The sequence below is a fragment of the Mycteria americana genome, chromosome 11 (genome assembly GCF_035582795.1).
Source record: "Mycteria americana isolate JAX WOST 10 ecotype Jacksonville Zoo and Gardens chromosome 11, USCA_MyAme_1.0, whole genome shotgun sequence".
Taxonomy (NCBI): Eukaryota; Metazoa; Chordata; class Aves; order Ciconiiformes; family Ciconiidae; genus Mycteria; species Mycteria americana.
In genome coordinates, this window is record NC_134375.1 from 24,954,261 (window position 1) to 24,972,365 (window position 18,105).

The 18,105-nt window shown below is 38.8% G+C and overlaps 1 protein-coding gene across 7 annotated transcripts in view; it reads left to right on the top strand.

Moving 5' to 3' along the window:
* ERC2 (ELKS/RAB6-interacting/CAST family member 2) overlaps positions 1-18,105 on the top strand; it is a 534,065-nt gene that overhangs the window by 237,500 nt on the left and 278,460 nt on the right. For all 7 annotated transcript variants that reach the window (XR_012777475.1, XR_012777476.1, XR_012777477.1 and 4 more), the window contains exon 12: positions 16,267-16,402. Coding sequence is in view for 3 of the 7 variants with exons in the window: in XM_075514174.1 (XP_075370289.1) it covers positions 16,267-16,402 (136 nt within the window). In the remaining 4 variants the exon portion in view is untranslated. The remainder of the gene's footprint in view (positions 1-16,266; positions 16,403-18,105) is intronic.

Here is an 18,105-nt window from a genome sequence, read left to right on the forward strand (position 1 = left end):
CGCTGCTGGACGCTTCTCATCAGTCATATTCCAGCAGGTTGAACTGGAAGGGGAGGCAGGTGCAGAGCGGGCTGCCAGGACAGCTACGGGAGCGGGGCGCTGGGGCCACCGGGGAGCCGGCACGACAGGGGCTCCTTCCTCCCGCACAGCCAAGGCTCGGTAGGGATGCTTGTTCGCTCGGAATACCTGAAGGGGTAAGCGCTGCGGTGAAAGAAGAGGGATTCCGGTTAAAGCGTGTTGGCACATAATACAATGGATATACGTTATCCGTTAATAAATTCAGACTGAAAAGAGAAAGTGATGAGAACATAGTGTAGATTGCAGAATCTGGGATCTGCTTTTCTCCTGTGGTATGTTAGGTGGTCGGTCATTTGCCTGATTGAGTGTAGCTTCTCAGCAAAGCTTACAACAATATGAAAGTTCATTTAAAAATACTGTACTAGCTATGAGACAAAACCAGTTTGTTTTTAAACAAGAAGTTTGGTTTTTTGTTATCCGCTTCTCATATGCAGTGGTAAGTTTTGGGTAATAACACCAGAGATGCGCATTTAAGCTCTCGGGGTGTTTGGACTACAGTGAATTCGTTCTGAATTGATTTGGGTTTGAATTCTGCTGAAGTCCACGCAGCACTGACAACTCATTGCATAAATGACAAAACAGCAGCATATGGAATAATTGCGTTCAAACCCAGTATTTTTGTGGCTTTTAAAAAATTTCCCTTTCATAAGTGAATGAAAAACTGTGCACCAGTGACAGCTTTAAGGATTAGTCTAGCGCGGTGTCAGGCAGGGATTTTTTTTGTCTTACTTAATTGAAAGGGCATGTTAGGTATTTTTTAACAAATAAGTTATCAAGCATCGGAGTATTTTCAGTGATGAAGTATTAACCTTATTCTTCAGACTGAAGAAAAAAGCTGCTGTCAGTGTTAGAAGGGGCTGTATTTCCTGGGGGTGGGGGGCAAACCTCTGTCTTTGGTTATTAGGTACAGCGTTTTGTGAACTTCTAAATGATATCTTTGAACAAGCTGCCAAATCCTTTAGCTGTTTTGGCTTTCATGGGAAGACTCGATGAATGTGGGTCACCAAACCTATGCTGGTTCAAAAAAAGACTTTGTGGTATATGAGAGACATTTGTGTGGCAGCAAACACTACCAGTGTCCGCCTAATGTATTTGTTCCATTCGGTGTGTGTATGCATTTGGACGGTTATAAATATGGATGGCTTTCCACAGCCCGCGAATGACAGGATGCCATTTTACTTTAAAATTTCTGTTTTATTCAGGGCACAGCAAGGATATACTGCTACAGAAATTTTATTTTACTTCTCGCTTTTCCTTCCCTTTTCTTTTCTTTTTTTGAATAAAATCTGCTGATATAACATCTGCTTGTTATATTTTTAAAGAACTAATGTGTTCCTCCCTTTATTCTCTTTTGCTGTCTTCCTCCCTATCTGTTTTTCTCCAAACTGCTGCTTTCATCCCTACTCCAACCAGCTTGACTTCCAGGTCAGTATTTTCTGCTCTCCTACTTAATTGCTCCTTCTGCAATGAAGGTTTTCATTGATGCTTCATTTATTTGGCCATTTTGATTCCGTATTTTAATAACTTCTGTTTGTCTTCTTTTGGTTTTTGTTTTTATTCTGCTTGTCCCTATTGTGAAGGTTTTGGTCATTCCATTTCTAGATCAGAAACTTCACAGTAAATGAATGCATTTGTCGAAAGTCTGTAAGAAAAAAATGTTTATTAACAACATATTCAATTCATATGTTGTTTTGTGTGAAGATTTTTTTCTTCTTTCAGTTTTACTTTTATTGTCTTTGTTTAGGGAGTTCAACACTGGTAAACAACGCAAGCCAGTAGGTAACGGATTGAACAATAACACTAGTGCACAGGGAGATTCCTACCTAAGATCAGAGACTTACTCTAATACTTTACCTTTTACTGTTACTGCAAACGTAATAGGATGAGTTGGAGTCGTTCAGCTCCTGGTTCAGAAACTTGTAGCTGTTTGTGCTGGCCAGATTCTGGACCAGCACATAACTGCAAGGGAGGTATATGTATGGGTATGTTTTATGTGCTGTGTTTGTACACAGCGTCATCTACTCAGATTCATGCTTTTCTTTCTTCCAGGTTTGAGAATAGTTTAGCTGACATTTGTGCTTGTGAACTGTTTTTGAGCAATCTTATCATCTTCCAAGTATTATTACGTGTCTTGTGGTGCTTGTTGAAAGTAAAAATTGATCTAGTCAACGTTTTTGCTCGCAGTAGGCCTTGTTGTTAATTTTTCTTTCTCATGCTTATGAATGGCTGGGAAGTGTAAGTTAGCAAAGGCTTAAAACATCTACTTGGTATTTTAGAAACTAGTAACTTTATATGGTTTGGACTACAGGTTCATCTGCTTCTTCCTATCCCCGTTCATTTCAGAGTGTGGCTTTTTTTTCCCTTTCCCGATGACAGGTATTTAAGACAGGTCTACACTCTTAAGCTCATGCCTTATTTTTCAGTTTCTGAAATTGGTGTTTGAAACTCGCACAAAGTTTTGTTTCCTGTACTGAAGGAGCTTTGCTTTAGGCAGGAACAGACCTGGTTTTCAATCATTATCAAGGTAGAAAGCGTTTACTTCTTCATAGCTCAATCGGACTGGAGTATCAAGGAGGGTGTACGCTGCAAAGGCTGTCCAGGTGCGTTTCAGCTACCAAGGTTTGCATTTGCAGATCTGGTTCCAGGTAGCAGCCTGCCACGCAGCACATTTGTTACAATCATGGCAAATGTCCAGTCTGCCTTTATAATGTGTTCGGATGTGAAGTTCTCAGAAGTCTTCTGTCGATGTATGTTTTGCACAGCATTGTTCTCTATTCATATAGAAGCAGAGCTTGCCGGTTTGGGAGACTTTGGGTATCTTCGTCTCGAAACCAAGCACAGTTCACATTTCACGGTTCAGACGGGTCAGAGACGTTTCTGACGTGGATGCCTTCGAACTGTATGGCAAAAAGATGGCTCGTTATGAAAAGATTGACAAGACGAGGGTTTTTTTTTCCTGATGTGCTTTAATGCACATCACTGTGCTTTAATGCACATCACAATTGCAAGTTACTTTCCAGCTGGAAAATTTTGTTTCTGAAATTTGAGGCTTACTGATTGCAGTTATGAATCAGATGAACACTTTCTTTTATTGTCTGTCTATTACAAGCGCATTTTAATGTGCTTGAATCCATAGTTATTACACCTCAATTATGAAAATACTTAAACAATTTATTTTCAGAATCTTTCTTTCTTCCAGAAATTAATTAAATGCATTTACTCTGGAGTTAGCTATGATGAAGTTATCGTCTGAATGTGACCACTTGGGCATTTCTATCAGAACATACTCAACATTGATTGAAAATCTCTCTAGCCAGAGAGAGCTTAAAGAAAGGTATTACGCTGTGCGGTTGTCATTATGGTTGATTTCACTGGAATCCAGTGATTGGTATGCAGAAACATTTGTTCGGCAGTTGGAAGTGCAATTTCTGTTATGTTTTGTTGACCTAAAAAACCAGCTGACCTTGCTGAAGCAAACTGTCCTCATAACCCTGCCAGCTTTCATCCCTAGAGTCCTGGATAAGTTGTAGCGTATGATTAGAGTTTATTGTGGGATTTCAGTGAAGTGTTAAGTTTTCGCAGCTTGAATCATCATTAAGGTCAAAACTTAATTTAAGAAACAGATCTATTAATTTCTTTAATGTCTGCTAATCAGTATGTCCTTAGCTGTCATTTTATCCATCCATATTTATATGGGGTTAGAATGATTAGAAAAATGCTGCATCTGTTTTATAAGATGATGGGCAATCGATACTGATGACAAACAAGAAAATCGAATACATTGGCATAACCCCCCCCGTGCATCTGCCTATACAATAAAAACTGTTCTGAGCACAAGAATCAGTACAGTAACCTTCCTTTTTTCATTTAGGTTACAGCAGGTTATATACTCCCCAAGCTTTTCTGCCTGCAGATAAAGAGGAGATGGATTTTTTTTCCCCATGTAAAATACGCTGACCAGTGCTAGAGGTTTTCCCACCAGCCTCTGATGTTGGCCTTCCTGATTGTTTCCGTGGGAGGCTAGAGCTCAATGAGATGTGTAAGGCCAGGTTTAATGGAGTTTTAAATTTAACTTAGGAGCCTTCCACAGTTTTGTCAAATGTCATTTTGATGGTTCCAAGGGCAGAGTGATATGTTGTTCAAAGATAATTTCCCTGGAGAAATTGAGATAGCGTACTAACGAAAACTGAGAGAATCTGTGACATACATTACTCTTCTGAGAGGCCGGTTGTTCGGAGTGAGAGAGCGAGCTGTCACGTTGGATAGCAGGCAGATTGTTGTCGTGGCTTTCTGGTTTAGTCTGTTTGCTGCATACACAGAATCAACACTTTAACATTGTGAACATTTTAACATTTAAACATTTTGAAAGAGATGAAGATTTGAGAAGAGATTATTTAGATTTATCTGATTTCATGTGTGGTTTTGAATTTGTGTACATTTACATTTCATTTTATTTAAGAAATAGTAAAGTAGAAAGTTTATTTCCTTGGAATTCTGCTTCCTTTTAAAAAAAAAAGTAAAATAATAATATATTACAAAGTAAGCAGAACTCATAGTGAGAAACAGTAGGATACAAACGGGTCCCTGGGACAGGATAATGCATCATTGTTCATTTTTATCCCACTCACTCCTGAACCTGTCTGCTCCATTCTGCACTTTGCGCTTTCAGTTTGCTTAAAGGCGTGCAGAGGTTAAAATAATAATTTCTGAGACAACGAGAAATGGATTATTTAAATGGGAAGGATATTTGTAATTTCTCAGTGATGTGGGTTTTTTGCTTTGATTTGGAGTCTACGTGCTCTGTGGAAGTAAATGGGTAGGCAGCATAAACTGGGTGTGAGGGGACAAGAGCTCCCCATCTCTGAAGGAGAAATGCCCGCTTTGGGCTGGGTTGGACCTGACGCCGCCATTCTGTGCCGGGGAGGAGACACATCAGGAACTGTTACTCTTTGCGTTTCACGGTTACTAATCTCAAGACGGAGCAATATTTCTTACGCTTCTCTAGCCCTGGTGGTTCCACTGGATTTCCCCCGGGAGAAGATCCACAGAGCATATTCCTTTACCTCTTGACCGTGTGAATAAAGCAGCCGTACAGCCCACAGCCCTCCTCGGGGAGCGCGGGGACTGCCCGGGCACAGCGCTGCCAGGATTCCCTGCGTCCGGTGGAGCGGGTGTGTGAAGAATCACCGTGAGATAGCCCAGCTTACCCTCAAAAAGCTGTGACTGAAAAGAGACAGGGGAACTAAATTTAGGAGTCGGGCCGTTGGTGGAACCGCGTCTTCCACTCGCGTTGTTTGCTTCCATAATGCAGGAGCAATATGCCTGGGCAACGTGATTGTGACGGGAGTGAACAGCTCTGATCTGAATTTATAATAAGGGGAAGTTGGTATGTCAAAATGAGAAATCATACCAAGTGTACCTGATTTATTTGGAGGTCTGAAGGGGTTACTGCAAAAGCATGGGAAGTTTCATTTATGTATTGAATGATAATGGCTGGACTGATCCCGAGAACTGCTAGGTTGAGCCAGGAGTTGCAGTTGAAAGATTTGATTCAGAAGGAAATTGCAATGAAACATGAAGTGCAGCAGGGGAGCTTTGACCCTGATTGCTGGCAGGCTGAGCGGGACGTGCTGTGGAGCAGCTGGATGCGGAGAATAACCGGACAGAGTCAGGAGCTGGTGGGCTTTGGGGGCGTGGGTGGGGTTTTTTGTTTGTTTTTTTTTAAGGGGAAAAAAAGCTTACCTGGACAGCAGCTGGAAAGGACCTGATGGAGCAGCAGCAGGACTGCAACTCCGTGGCTGCAAATATCAGGCAACAATCTATTTCCAGTTACTGGTTACAGTTATCACTGATGGTATCAATTAATAAAATAGCTGAGCAAGCAATTGCCATATTAAATCAGATCAAATATCCTTCTCATCTAGCGTCCTGTCATCAGCAGGTTTGGTTTTTTTTTTTTAAAGAAGAACATCAGAAGAAAATGCAGAAGAATCCTTGGTGTACAAGAGATGTGTGACAGATGAGTCTTCTGGTATGGATTTCACACGTGTTCGTGTAAAGTGTCATCCAGTAGGAATGTGCTGAGAAAGACAGCAGGGCAACGCGCTGTACGGGAGTTTCGGTGGTTGCAGTGCAGATACGTGTTGAAACAAAGTGATACGAACCATGGGTTGGAACAGGATTGTAGTAGGTCTTTTTCATTCATGCGCTATCCTCGTGGGGATATTTCTAGCATCTCTTTAGGGCTTTGGAGGGAACTGTGTCAGACGAAACACTTCTTCAACAAAGATTTTGGAAACCTTCCCAGATGGTGTGTTAGGTAAACCCTTCCTCCCACGTTTTTGTCTTTGAGGTGAGAAATGTTTCTGTGACTCCTGTGACACTCGCTTTATTTCTACCAGGCAGAGTTGTTGGTTCTCTCAAGGCAACAATATCTTTTTGTGGTGCATTTGGAGGCAAAATAGTTGTCACACTGAACCACTGTCATAATCTGAGCATTAAGAAATCTTAAACCAGGCTTCAGACATTTGAAATAATGAGATTTAAGGGGAGGAGAGTGGGGAGAAGAAGAAGAAGAAGAAAAAAAGCATTATTTGAATTTGTGGCTTTTTTTTTTTTTTAACTCAGTAATAGAATCTCCTTGTTTTTTGAGACCTATAGATCTGTGTGGGCTGCAGGCTTGCTCCTTTGAGTGAAACTGAAATAGCTCTGTAATCCATCGGTAGCAGGAGCTGGGAATGTAATGAAAACATTGAATGTACTAAAATTCATTTATCTTAACTGGTAACTCTGGGCATTACAGCATTTTTGCATTCAACTGGAGAATTAGGAATGTGGGAATCAAATTCTTTGGAGATTTAAAAAATATTGTTTGGTTTGGATGATTTTTTTTTTGTCCATTGTTTGCGCTGGTCATTTTGATTCCAGTCCTTTGTATCAACATAGAGAGAACACAGAGGGTGCTTCTCAGTTCTCCTGGTGCGTAGACGGAGTATGAACTCTGACGTGGAGTTTGCCATAGTCTCAGCTTCAGGTGAATGGCAGAAAGAAGACCAAGCATTCTTCTTCAGTAAGAGCTGACAATATTAACTTCTTGTGATAATGTTCTCTGGAGCGTATAGCGGAATACTGGCCGTTATTACCGAAAGATAAAGTCAGTTTGGCCAAAGTTAACCACGGAGTATTACCTTCCTCCAAGTTCTCTTGTCCAAAAGGCAACAAAATTTTACTCGGTTGTCACGAGCGTATTTCAGGGTTTCTTAATGCGCCCCGTTATCCCTCCTGGCAGCAGGGGCAGTCCGGCCCCGGGGCGACACCGTTCTCCTGTCTCTCCAGGAGAGCCAAACTTTCCTTCTCATCCCGTATTAAACAGACGTGCGAAGGAAGCTGAGCTGCTCCCGTTTATGCCACTGTAGAGCGGATATTTCTTTCAGTTGCAAGATCGGATGGCACCCCTGTAAAAATGAAATGGTGTCACAGGGTCGGCCGTAGAGTGGTAGGTTATGTTGTTACAGTTTAGGAGTTTAAACAAGTATAAAGGCAATTAGTTCAGGCAGTTGAAGTCTCGCCCCTGCTCCTTTTCAGTGGGAAGCAGAGAGGGGAAAATCTAGTTCTTCTACAGAGAAAAGGAAAAGAGTGGGAATAAGATTTGCTAGATTTTCTGCTTGGGAATAGTGAGGGCAAGAAGGACAAAGGTGAGACAGAATTTTTTTCTATAGGATGGTAATAGGTCAGACGTGCAAAGAAAGGAATCCCTTGGGATTTGGGGATGAGGTATTCCTCCAAAATGTGGCCTTTATGATAACAGACACGGAAAGAAACAATTATCTTTTTTTCTTTTGAGTCTGTCTAAACAAAAATCGAGGAATGATTTCCGCCCCCCCGCCCCTTAGGAAGTGTTCATCCAGAACACTTTACTCATATGTGCCTGTGTAGTGGTCTGTATTAATCTCTGAGCTTTTTATGTTGGTCTGTCAAATTTTCACATTAAAACCAGACAGACTCCCAAATTCAAAAGCAGCAGAAGAATAGCAGCGTAATAGCTTTGAAATAGAGAGTGGAGCTGACTTAGGCCAGCGTTATACTTTATTTCTAGATGAATCAGGATGAGCCACGTCCTCCTGAAGGCAGGCCATTATCTGGCCGCTTATGTTCTCAGAATTCAGGTGCATTGTACGGTGTTATCAAATGGAATAAAGAGGCTGTGCAGAGAAAGTATTACAAGTTTTGGCACCATTTTTAACAAAGTAACAGATATTCATAGCAGCTTAGTCATCAGACTGTTGGAATAACCAAAGAGACAGACCCCAAATGAAATAATGACTCTGGAGGGGGTAACATATTAGAAGTGGTAAATTGCTTAATTATAGCTTTGGGACTTTCTTAGGCTCCATTCTCCATATGTTGCTTGTTTTGTGGGTGGAGTATATTGTATCAGCGGTGAATACGCACTTGGTGTGGGTTGTGGATGGGTTTTGGTAGGGCATCACTGAAACCGTTCACGCTGCTGCATTTGGCCCTGCAACACAGACACGTTTTTCTGTGTTGTGGCGATTCCCTGCAGGGAGAACCAGACAGCTGCTTCGTACCTTCGTTTTTCCCTTTTTGCTTTTTGGTATTGCAGTCGTGACACACCTTGCTTCCGTGAGGAATGTTCTTTGCAGCTTTGGACAATTCTTTCCCCGCTCTTCACAACGGCACTAGCGATAAATAGCAGCGTTCTGTGCAGCTGCGGCACGACGTGTTTGCTGGTCAGTGGATCTCGCAGAAAAACATCGTGTGCAGCGCTGAGCGGGTTTTGCAGTTTTGCAGTCAGTAGCTTTCATTTTACAAGGAAAAAGGCAAAATGCTTAGGAAATAAAATGTTGTTGTCATTTTATAGGTTAATAAATTTTAATCTGTTTTCTCCCTGTGGTTATGATCATTACTCTCTGCCACTTCATGTCAGGGCATAAAGCTAGATGAATGATTTGGCCTGGAACGTACAAGCGGTCTAGCTTCTGAGCATCATCTATGTCATTAAAAAAAGGATCAGTCCCAATATCATTTTTTGCCATCAAGGGAGAAAGAACAAAAGTTATTTTGAAGCTCGGCTCTGTTGGACGTGCTCGCTGTGTCGAACTAAGTGACTTCTTAATGGTTGGGATGGTTGCTTTTGTTTTTGCATTTAAGGTATTCTTTAGTTTTTTACCATCATGACAATTGTATTGGTTAACAAAAAGAAAAAAAGAAAGGTTAAGAATAAGGAAAACTCCCAAATTTTAAAAGACGTTTTGGATACTAATAATGCTTTGGGTTGTAGAATCTGGATTAAAAAAAACCCCAACCTGAAAGTTTTTGTAAATGCAAATGACAGCACAGGAAGATACTGCTTAGTTTTTTTATTAGCATACCATAAATCTTAAGGTGACTAGAGTCTAACTTATTAAATAAATTTAGCAGTCAAGCGTGAGGGCTTTCTTTGAGAAAAATGATGGTTATTTGAGGTATGTTGTGTTTTCTTTGTCATATCAAAATTTCAGCCTGTCATGAATACAGGTTTTCTTATCACGATAATACCTATTTTCCCCAGACAAATCCATCTATGTGTTGTAAGTGAATAAACAGTGTCCTTGCGTATTTGTGTCAGGAACGTGTCTGTCAGTAACCCTCTTAACGTCTCTTGTGATGTTTACGGTTTGCTAGAGCCTAACCCATCTTTGGTTTTCAGGTTTGTAGATTGGTAGTAGCGAATACATTTGTATTCCAGGAAAATGCAGAAACAACACTTAACTTTGCTCATATCTTCATGGAAATTCTATCTTACGGATTTCAGTGGAGTTGGATCTGAATTTTAAAGAATTGCTCTTATGCTGCTGTTTTAGTCTTGACTCAATAATCAAGTGGGAACCTACGCGTATTGTCATTTTTAAGACAGTGGGAACTGAACTGTTGGAAATATTTCTACTGAGTCCACTGAAGTAATGTAGTTCAGAATGGACATTCACATGGGCAGGATTTACAGGCTCAGGTCTTCTGCATGACTAGCTACTGAGATCCAGAGTGCCTAGTAAAATGTTAAGATTCACTTTATTGTCACAGACGTGAATTGTTTGTAAAGGTGTGGACTATTTATAAAGGACAAAAAGATGGTCTGCTAGAAAAAAAACAAATTTTTTTCAAGTAATGATGTTGGTAGTATTCTACCCAGTGCATGCCTAGAACAGTAGGTGAAAGTATTTGATTATTTAAAATGTGTACTGGATTAAATTCTAAAATGTATTTTTGAGACTTTCTTATTTTATAAATATTACTTACTTTGACTATATTGTTGTATTGCATAAAATACTTTTATTTTCCTGAAGACATTCTTTGATAAGTTTATTGCACTCAATTTTTTTTTTATTTGTTGAGGGGTACAGGTTCCTAGCATACTGGAGAGTTTTTTGATTGACTTCAGAGAGCTGGTCCCATTGTAATGCTGTTTAATGTGATGAATATTATTAGAGGGACATATTCCTTTAGAAAATGTTACAGATTTTGCTCTTGGGAGTATTTTGCATGTCCGCATTTTTTGGATGCTTTGAGGAAAAAAAAGAATCTTTATGAACTAGAGTAAAGGCTATACTAAGCATGTAACACTTATTTTTGGCTGACATTACCAGCTTTTTGGCCAAGGTACCCAGGTGGCTAATTAAAGCTAGGAATTTAATGAAATAGCATGATTTTCTATAGCTATCAGAGATGAAAGCATTGGAGTTCAGACAACAGCTACACACTACTGTAAAATGAAGTCGGAAAGATACTCACATATATGCGGAAATGAAACGTTAATATTTGTCTAAAAAAGTTGGACTGAAGGAATTAAATGTACTGTAGTTAGAACTATGAGATCAATTTGTATGCTATTCCAGAAGAACAAGAAGAAACCACAAACGAACGTGGTTAATCGTAGTCGTTACAATCAGTGATATTCATCCTAGCAAGAACTAAGTGCTGCTCCTGTTTTGATATTTCTTTCTGCTGATCAAGGGTCTGGGTCTCCACGACACTGATGTCTCTTTCTTACAAAGACATTTCAATTAAAAACCAAAATAGAATGAACGGCTAGTGTAATTGATGTAAGGGCATCTTGCTGTTTGCACAGCAAGGTTAAAGGGCTCTAGGTTCTTTGGTCCAGACTTCATAGGAGACAAAGCTATAGCACTGTATAAGAATATTCTTGTCTTTTCCCTTCACCCGTCTCATTTGGATCTATGATATTCTAAGTGTACCTAAATATTTAGCAGTCACAGTTCTGATGGTTCTTCAGCAGTATCAGGAAGCTGAGCTGCTCCACTCTATTGATTCCTGGGTTGGTGGTCTAAGGCCATTTTTCTGAAAAAGTTGTTGGATGCTGAGGAAAACAGATGTAGGCATTGCTGTGGTTTAGATACCTCATTTTAAGTCTAGTGCCCAGTTGAGGTGGAAATTAATGGCTGTGGAGCATTCTGTGTGTTGAGAAAGATTATTGAAAATTATCCCAGATCAGGAAGGTTTAGGAAGACGAATAGGGAATTACAACTGGCCGGTTTTTACTGGAGTAACGTAGTTGCGGTCTACTGTGTATTTACAGTTCAGAGCAATGCCTTGACCTAGGTTTAAAAAATTCATAAACTCAAAGTTTAATGTACAGTAAGGTTGTTTCTAGAGACGTATGTTACTTTATGTAATCTTTTCCTCTTCATTAGGAATGAGAGAATGTCTAATCTACTAGAAGAATCAAATTTTATTTAGATTTTTTTCTTACATCTAGTGTTCTTCATCTCTTCGTTATTATCTTCTAGTATCATTGTCATCTAGTGTTTATGTGGCATGGGTGTTTGCTGGATACTCTTCTCTATATTGAATGATCAAATGAGTTGGAAGATGCCCATGAAGTCTTTCAGTTTGTAACTATGGAATAGAACAGAACTTGTTTCGTTTTCCTTCCCTTTCCTTTCTCCCTTTCCTTTCTCCCTCCCTCCCTCCCTTCCTCCCTTCCTTTCTGTTTTTGTTTTGTTTTTAAACTATTCAAGATATGCTTACATTCTAATTCCATTTTAAGACAGCTTAGCTCCACTTTGAATTCTTTTTTTGTCCATAGGTGAAGCTGCTAGGTGTTTTATGACAATTGCTTGACTGGCTATAACCATAGCAACACAAACAGAAATTTAAATTTGTTATCTGAAAAAGTGTCGTTACCAGCCATTTTAATGTTTGGCCAAGAATAAGCATCTTTGTAAAGTGGTAGTCATCTACGCTGCTTTTAGACTGCTTTTTTCCTTCCTAAATGTTATGAGCTCAGAGCATAATTTCTTTAAGCCAAATGCGGTGTTGGCACCCCTTCAGCGTGCTCTGGGCTCGGGTGCTTTAGAACTAGTTTGAAGACTGGCTTTCCAGTTAGGCGGAGTTTGTAAGATTACAAACAGCGTGGTGTTCTGTACCGACTGGCTTGAGGTGCCTGTAAGGCCTCCTCCGGTGGTTAAAGGATTTAGCTCGCTATAAGGTAATAGATACCCAGCTCCAAAATGGACTCGAACAATGTGGAAAATCAGAAAGCTGTGGATTTCATCTTCCTGCTTTGGGGCAGTTACGCTATCAAAGAATACTTTTGCGTATATTTTACTACCAGAATATGATTAACGTGTGATGGTAAGATCAATTCTACTGCCCAGACCCCTGCAGCATGCATTTCAGATTTTGAGGACGTATATCTTAAACAGTAATGTTTTATTTATTTTATTCTGTCTAATGAATTTTGTGGTCTTATAGCTTTAAATTGAAACCGTGTAGCAGAACACATGAAACTAATTCCTCATGATAAAGAATAATGTAGACTCAAGTATGCATATCAGCATAGCTACTAGTAAACTATGTGGATATTTTATATCCTATATGGTAATGGTATAGGATATTTTGTGCTGATTGTATACTGTTCCCAAATATTTTTTTATTTCTCGTGCATAATTTTTACTTATCCTGATCTTCTATTTTATTCAAAAGCGTTTTAGAAACAGAGCCATGTGAAAAAATACCAGAGCAAGCGTAGTCAAAAATATATGGGATCAAGGATTACATTTGATATATTTGCTGTTAGGAAAAAAAAAAATTGGTGGAGAACATGTTCTTGTATTTATTTCCTCTATTGAACTCCTCCTGTACCTTTAATGCAGGCCTAAAAGAAAACTACTCAGCTAGGCTTTTTAACTGTAGCATTTTCTTTTCATTTCCATAGGCATGTAGTCAGTTGTGGAAGAAAGAGAGGCTACGACACAGCTCTTTTATTTCCTTCTCTTTGAGATTTTGCATATCGCAGACACCAGATGCTTTCCTTTGCAGCTTTACCATGTTCTACTTTTCAGTGTGGCATTAGACAGAATCGGAGATGGGAAGTTGTGAGAGGGAAGGGTGATGAAAGAAGCAGTTAGCATTGGCATAAAACTGAACTGCTTACAGAGATTAAACATAAGTTAATTTATCATTTCCTCAGATTTAGATTGGAAACCATTTTATATTTTAACAGCAGAAAGTCATATTACACCACCAAGGTTTCTGCCAAATACCACGTTTATATATGAAGTTCTGAAAGTCATTTTTTCTAATATTCGTTTTGGTTTTATGCTGATTAGGTCTATGCTTACAATTATGTGGCACGGACCCATGAAAGGGAACTGATTTTCACCTGGAGTTGCGCAGAGCGTCTAATGTATACTTGAATGCTCGATTTAGAAAGACGAAGGACATCAGTCTAAAATTCTTGAGGAACTTCAGTAAAAAATAGACAACTCAACAGCTCAACCCGTTATATTCTTTAAGACCTAGAAACAAGTTTAAACTGGAACATGCAATTTCTGGATGTTTTTTATTAATCTGTGAGCCTAACTTTGACAGATATATCCCTGCTGGGTCTCGCACTGTCATGTTGCTTGCTTATTCTTGGTTAGCTGTGGCAGCGTGGGGTGTTTTTCAGAAAATGAACCGTTCTTAAACTCTGTGATAAAAGACTGGGGATTCATGCTATACTCCCAGGCCTGTTGAGGTAGGTCTCGCGTAGGCAGGTTTCTTCTGACCATCGTGTGGTGTGTTTTTTGTTCTCAAGTGAACTTAATTTGGGGATTTAAACACAATACCAGAAGTCCACCAAGAGACAGCTGTAGTGCTGTACGGGCGGTCTCTTTGAGCTGGGAAAAAGGTGGTGTTTCGTAGGAGTCTTGGCATTTTGTTAAGGGAGTGTCTAAAGAGCAGAGAGCCTTAGGTGTGTAGTTTGTTAGAACTGTATCTGGGTACCATAAGAAATGTTTGAGAATATTTAAGGAAGATAGAGGCTGAGGTCTCAAAGTCTCTAGCATTGCAAAGTACCAACTCCTGACCAGAGTTGGTTCAGCCTGCAGAAGCTCAGCTGTTCATCTTCCAGTCGGTGTTTTGTGTAACATAAAAACAATTGTACTAAAAAGAAATACATTTTAAAAGGATGGCTTTTGATTTTTTTTCTTTCTGAAACTGGTCTATTTTCTGGTAACAATTTCTTGCTGAGGATTCTTTTAGCTTTACGGTATGTACAGTCTTCACAAATTTTATTTCTAACATTAAAAACTGAGCACAAAAGACAAATGCTGTAAACAGACGGTCAGTTAGGCTGATCTGTCTTCTTGTGCCTCAACAGGCTGATGCAAACACTTGAACACAACTATAGGATAAACCTGTTTTTCAAATAGAGGAATTCATACTTGTCTTTTTAAAAAATTATCTGTGAGCTTGATGTAGTTTCTTTTAAAAAGCAAAGGTTTTTATTTGAATTAGTTGTACCCACTTTTAGTTTTTAGTTTTCTATGCAAGTTGAAGTTACTTTTTTTAGTAAGAATAGATTAGCTTTTCTGTTATGTACGGTACCTACAAACTTGTATATGAAGCGTCTTCTCAGAATTTTTAATACCATGGCAACATTTATTGATTAGAGATTCATTGTTAATTTTTCAGTATAAATAAGTAGTGAAAAAAACAGTGGTAGGGCAAAGAAACCAGTGGTAGAAGTAAATATAAAATGACCTCGTTTCTTTAGCATAATAAATCGGTGCAAGAAATTTATTCTATAACTTTTTTTTTTTTCACTGAAAGTTCTAATGTTGAAGCAACGGACATTTTCAGTGATCCTTTTGGGCATTGAATAATATTCTCTTCATTTGCCAAAATAGGATTAGCGAGTAGATCTCATTAGGAATTTGCACATGACTTTATTTTTATATAGATAAAAGGGAGCAAATTCCTCAAAGTCAAAGAAAGTCGGGAAAATAATATCTAAGAATCCAAGCAGGTAGAAAGCATTACTGCAAGGATATCTTTTCAGTGCCTGCCAGGCAAAATTAGCTTGCCTTCTTTCTTAAAAGGATGTCTGCTAAGTATCAGAATCAGGAAAGCTTCTGATAACGTAATGAATAAGATCCACAGCAAAAGATAATTAAACATTGAAACAATTTAAAAATGTATTTTTTTACTTGAGTACAGTCTTAACAAAAGAAAATATATAATGGTGGTAAAGAATTTTTTCGTTTTCATTAGAAGTTACTCATAGATTTATTTGTTGATAATCTTTTGTAGAAAGAAGTCTCATTATTAAAAAAGATAGAAATGTAATGTTTTTGTTATGTACAAAGCTATTTGTAAAGGCATCCTTTATTCTTCATGGCATGTTTATGACCTGACCTTCTACCTCATCAGGCTTTAATCCTCAGAAACATTGTATTTATAGTCCAGGTTTTCAAAAATAGAAGTTCACAACATACATTAGTCATCACCTTCACCTTCTGCTTCCTTTGAAATTAATGCTACTTAAAGCACCTATTAAAATTGCTCCCGAACTCACTGAGCGTGTAAGGATTGTTGGATAATCTCCCTCTGTTACAACAGCAATTTTTCTGCATAGTACTTAGAACATGTATGAGTATTTGTGAGCAGATGGTAAAAAAGAAAAAATCTTGTAGGCCCAAGTAATTGTTTTACCATTGATGGTATTAGAGCCTTTTTGATATGCCAGCTTGAAAACAAGATGAAGTGTTATTGTTTACATCTGATACTTGGAATACTTGTCTCTGTTGGAGGACTGATGTCATGTCATAGTCACAAGTTAATTTGTAGAGAAAAAGAAACGATTGCAGTCATTGGCACTAATGCATATGTGTATACAATTCTTAGACATATGAAGGACCAAAACAAGAAGGTCGCCAATCTGAAGCACAATCAGCAAATGGAGAAAAAGAAGAATGCACAGTTGTTGGAAGAAGTTCGCAGACGAGAGGACAATATGACTGACAACTCTCAACATTTACAAGTGAGTTTATTTTTCAATTGTTTTAAAACCATCAAAGAAGTCACGCTTCTGTTTCACTGCGTGTCTTTCCACAGAGAGCTGATGGCTCTCTCCTTTCCTACCAGAGGATGCACTACTGACTTCAGTTGCACCCATGAAATATTCAGTATTTAGGGTGAGGAAAAAAAAATAGAATTTGAAGCCCTCTCCTCACAAAGACTGTATTTTACTTATTTAAAAGCAAGTAAGTCATTATAGCTCGTTTTGAGGAGAGTCAGAAAACAGAGGGATAATTATCCTTTCTGTATTCTACTTCTGTGCTATTCACAGCGTTGTATCCCCAAGCCATAGTGAGGTTATATAGTGTGGTTATGAATGTTCAGCATGTTTGAATATCAAATGCTAGCCTGCTGTGATTTTCTTTTTTTTTTTTTTAATTGGGCAGACATTTACATATCCGGGTGATTAGCTCTGTAAAATACAATTTAGTTTTTCAAGAGCATTCAGTTGTATAACAGAAATTCTGCCATATTTTCCAGTGTGGAGATTGAACACAACAACATTGGAGACCCCCGAGCCCCTTCCTGCTCTGTGTTTCTAGATGTAGCTCTTCACGTTAAATTCCACTGTCTGGGAGTGCAGTTCTGGATCAGCAGGGATGTCGTCATCTGGTTGCACACTCAGATCATTTAATGAGTGTGATTTGATCTTATTAACTCTCTGTACATGCATATGCAGTGGGTTAAACGGGTGAGGATAGATTGCCTAACAGGGTAATGGTGAATTTAGAATCCTCACCAAAGATCACTTTTATCTTATGTCCTTAGGCGTAACAGAGGAGCGCTGGAGGCAGCTGCAGCTCTCTGTTTTGACAGATCTCTTACAATCATTACTGCATCAACGCCTTTTTTCTTACAGTGGAAAGAAAAGGTTCTGCTATATCTTTTTTATTTAAGATAGACTTTGAGCCCTATTCTAGGAGAATTTCTGCAGTTTGTAAGTTACTGAGTTCAGGCATTGAGATTTGAAAGATAGTTAGCTGATTGGGTTAATGATATGTTACATACTAGGGAATTTGTATTAAAGACCACAAAACAAGTTTGATGCTTGACTTAAAAATTCTCTGAGATCTGACCATGAAAAACCATGAAGAGAAGTACTGATTTCTGTCAACAACATCAACGTCTCCATACCCAGTGTTTATAGGCAAGTCTATTTTACAGTGCAAAGTACCAATTTTGCCTTGATCTGGTTAATATAATGGGTTTCTGGAAAATTTCTAGTAGATGGAATTTGCCCCTCACATGCTTCATATGGTACTGTGTTTCTCATGTGTTCCTATATGCCAAATGGAGAAATTAACACCACACCTCTCTTCAGGCTTGTGTTGTCAGAATCAAGTTCAGGAAATGATACGTTATTTATGCATCTGTGTAGTGTTATGTATACTATATAACCTCGGTCATTACGTACTGGTTGCATCACCATGCATTCTAATGCACGTGATGTAGTGAGAAAACCTTGTGAAGTATTTGGTCTGACAATATGATATATCAAAATTAAATTTCAGTGCTGAGCAGCTACTTGTAATTAATGTGGTTCAGTAAAGAGAATGTATTAGAGCTTTATTTTTTCAGTATTATGTTGGAAATCTATCAGAGTGGTGCGATCACTAGAGAACAGAAGTCGTTCCGAGGCTCTTTGATGTAACGGCTCTACTTGGA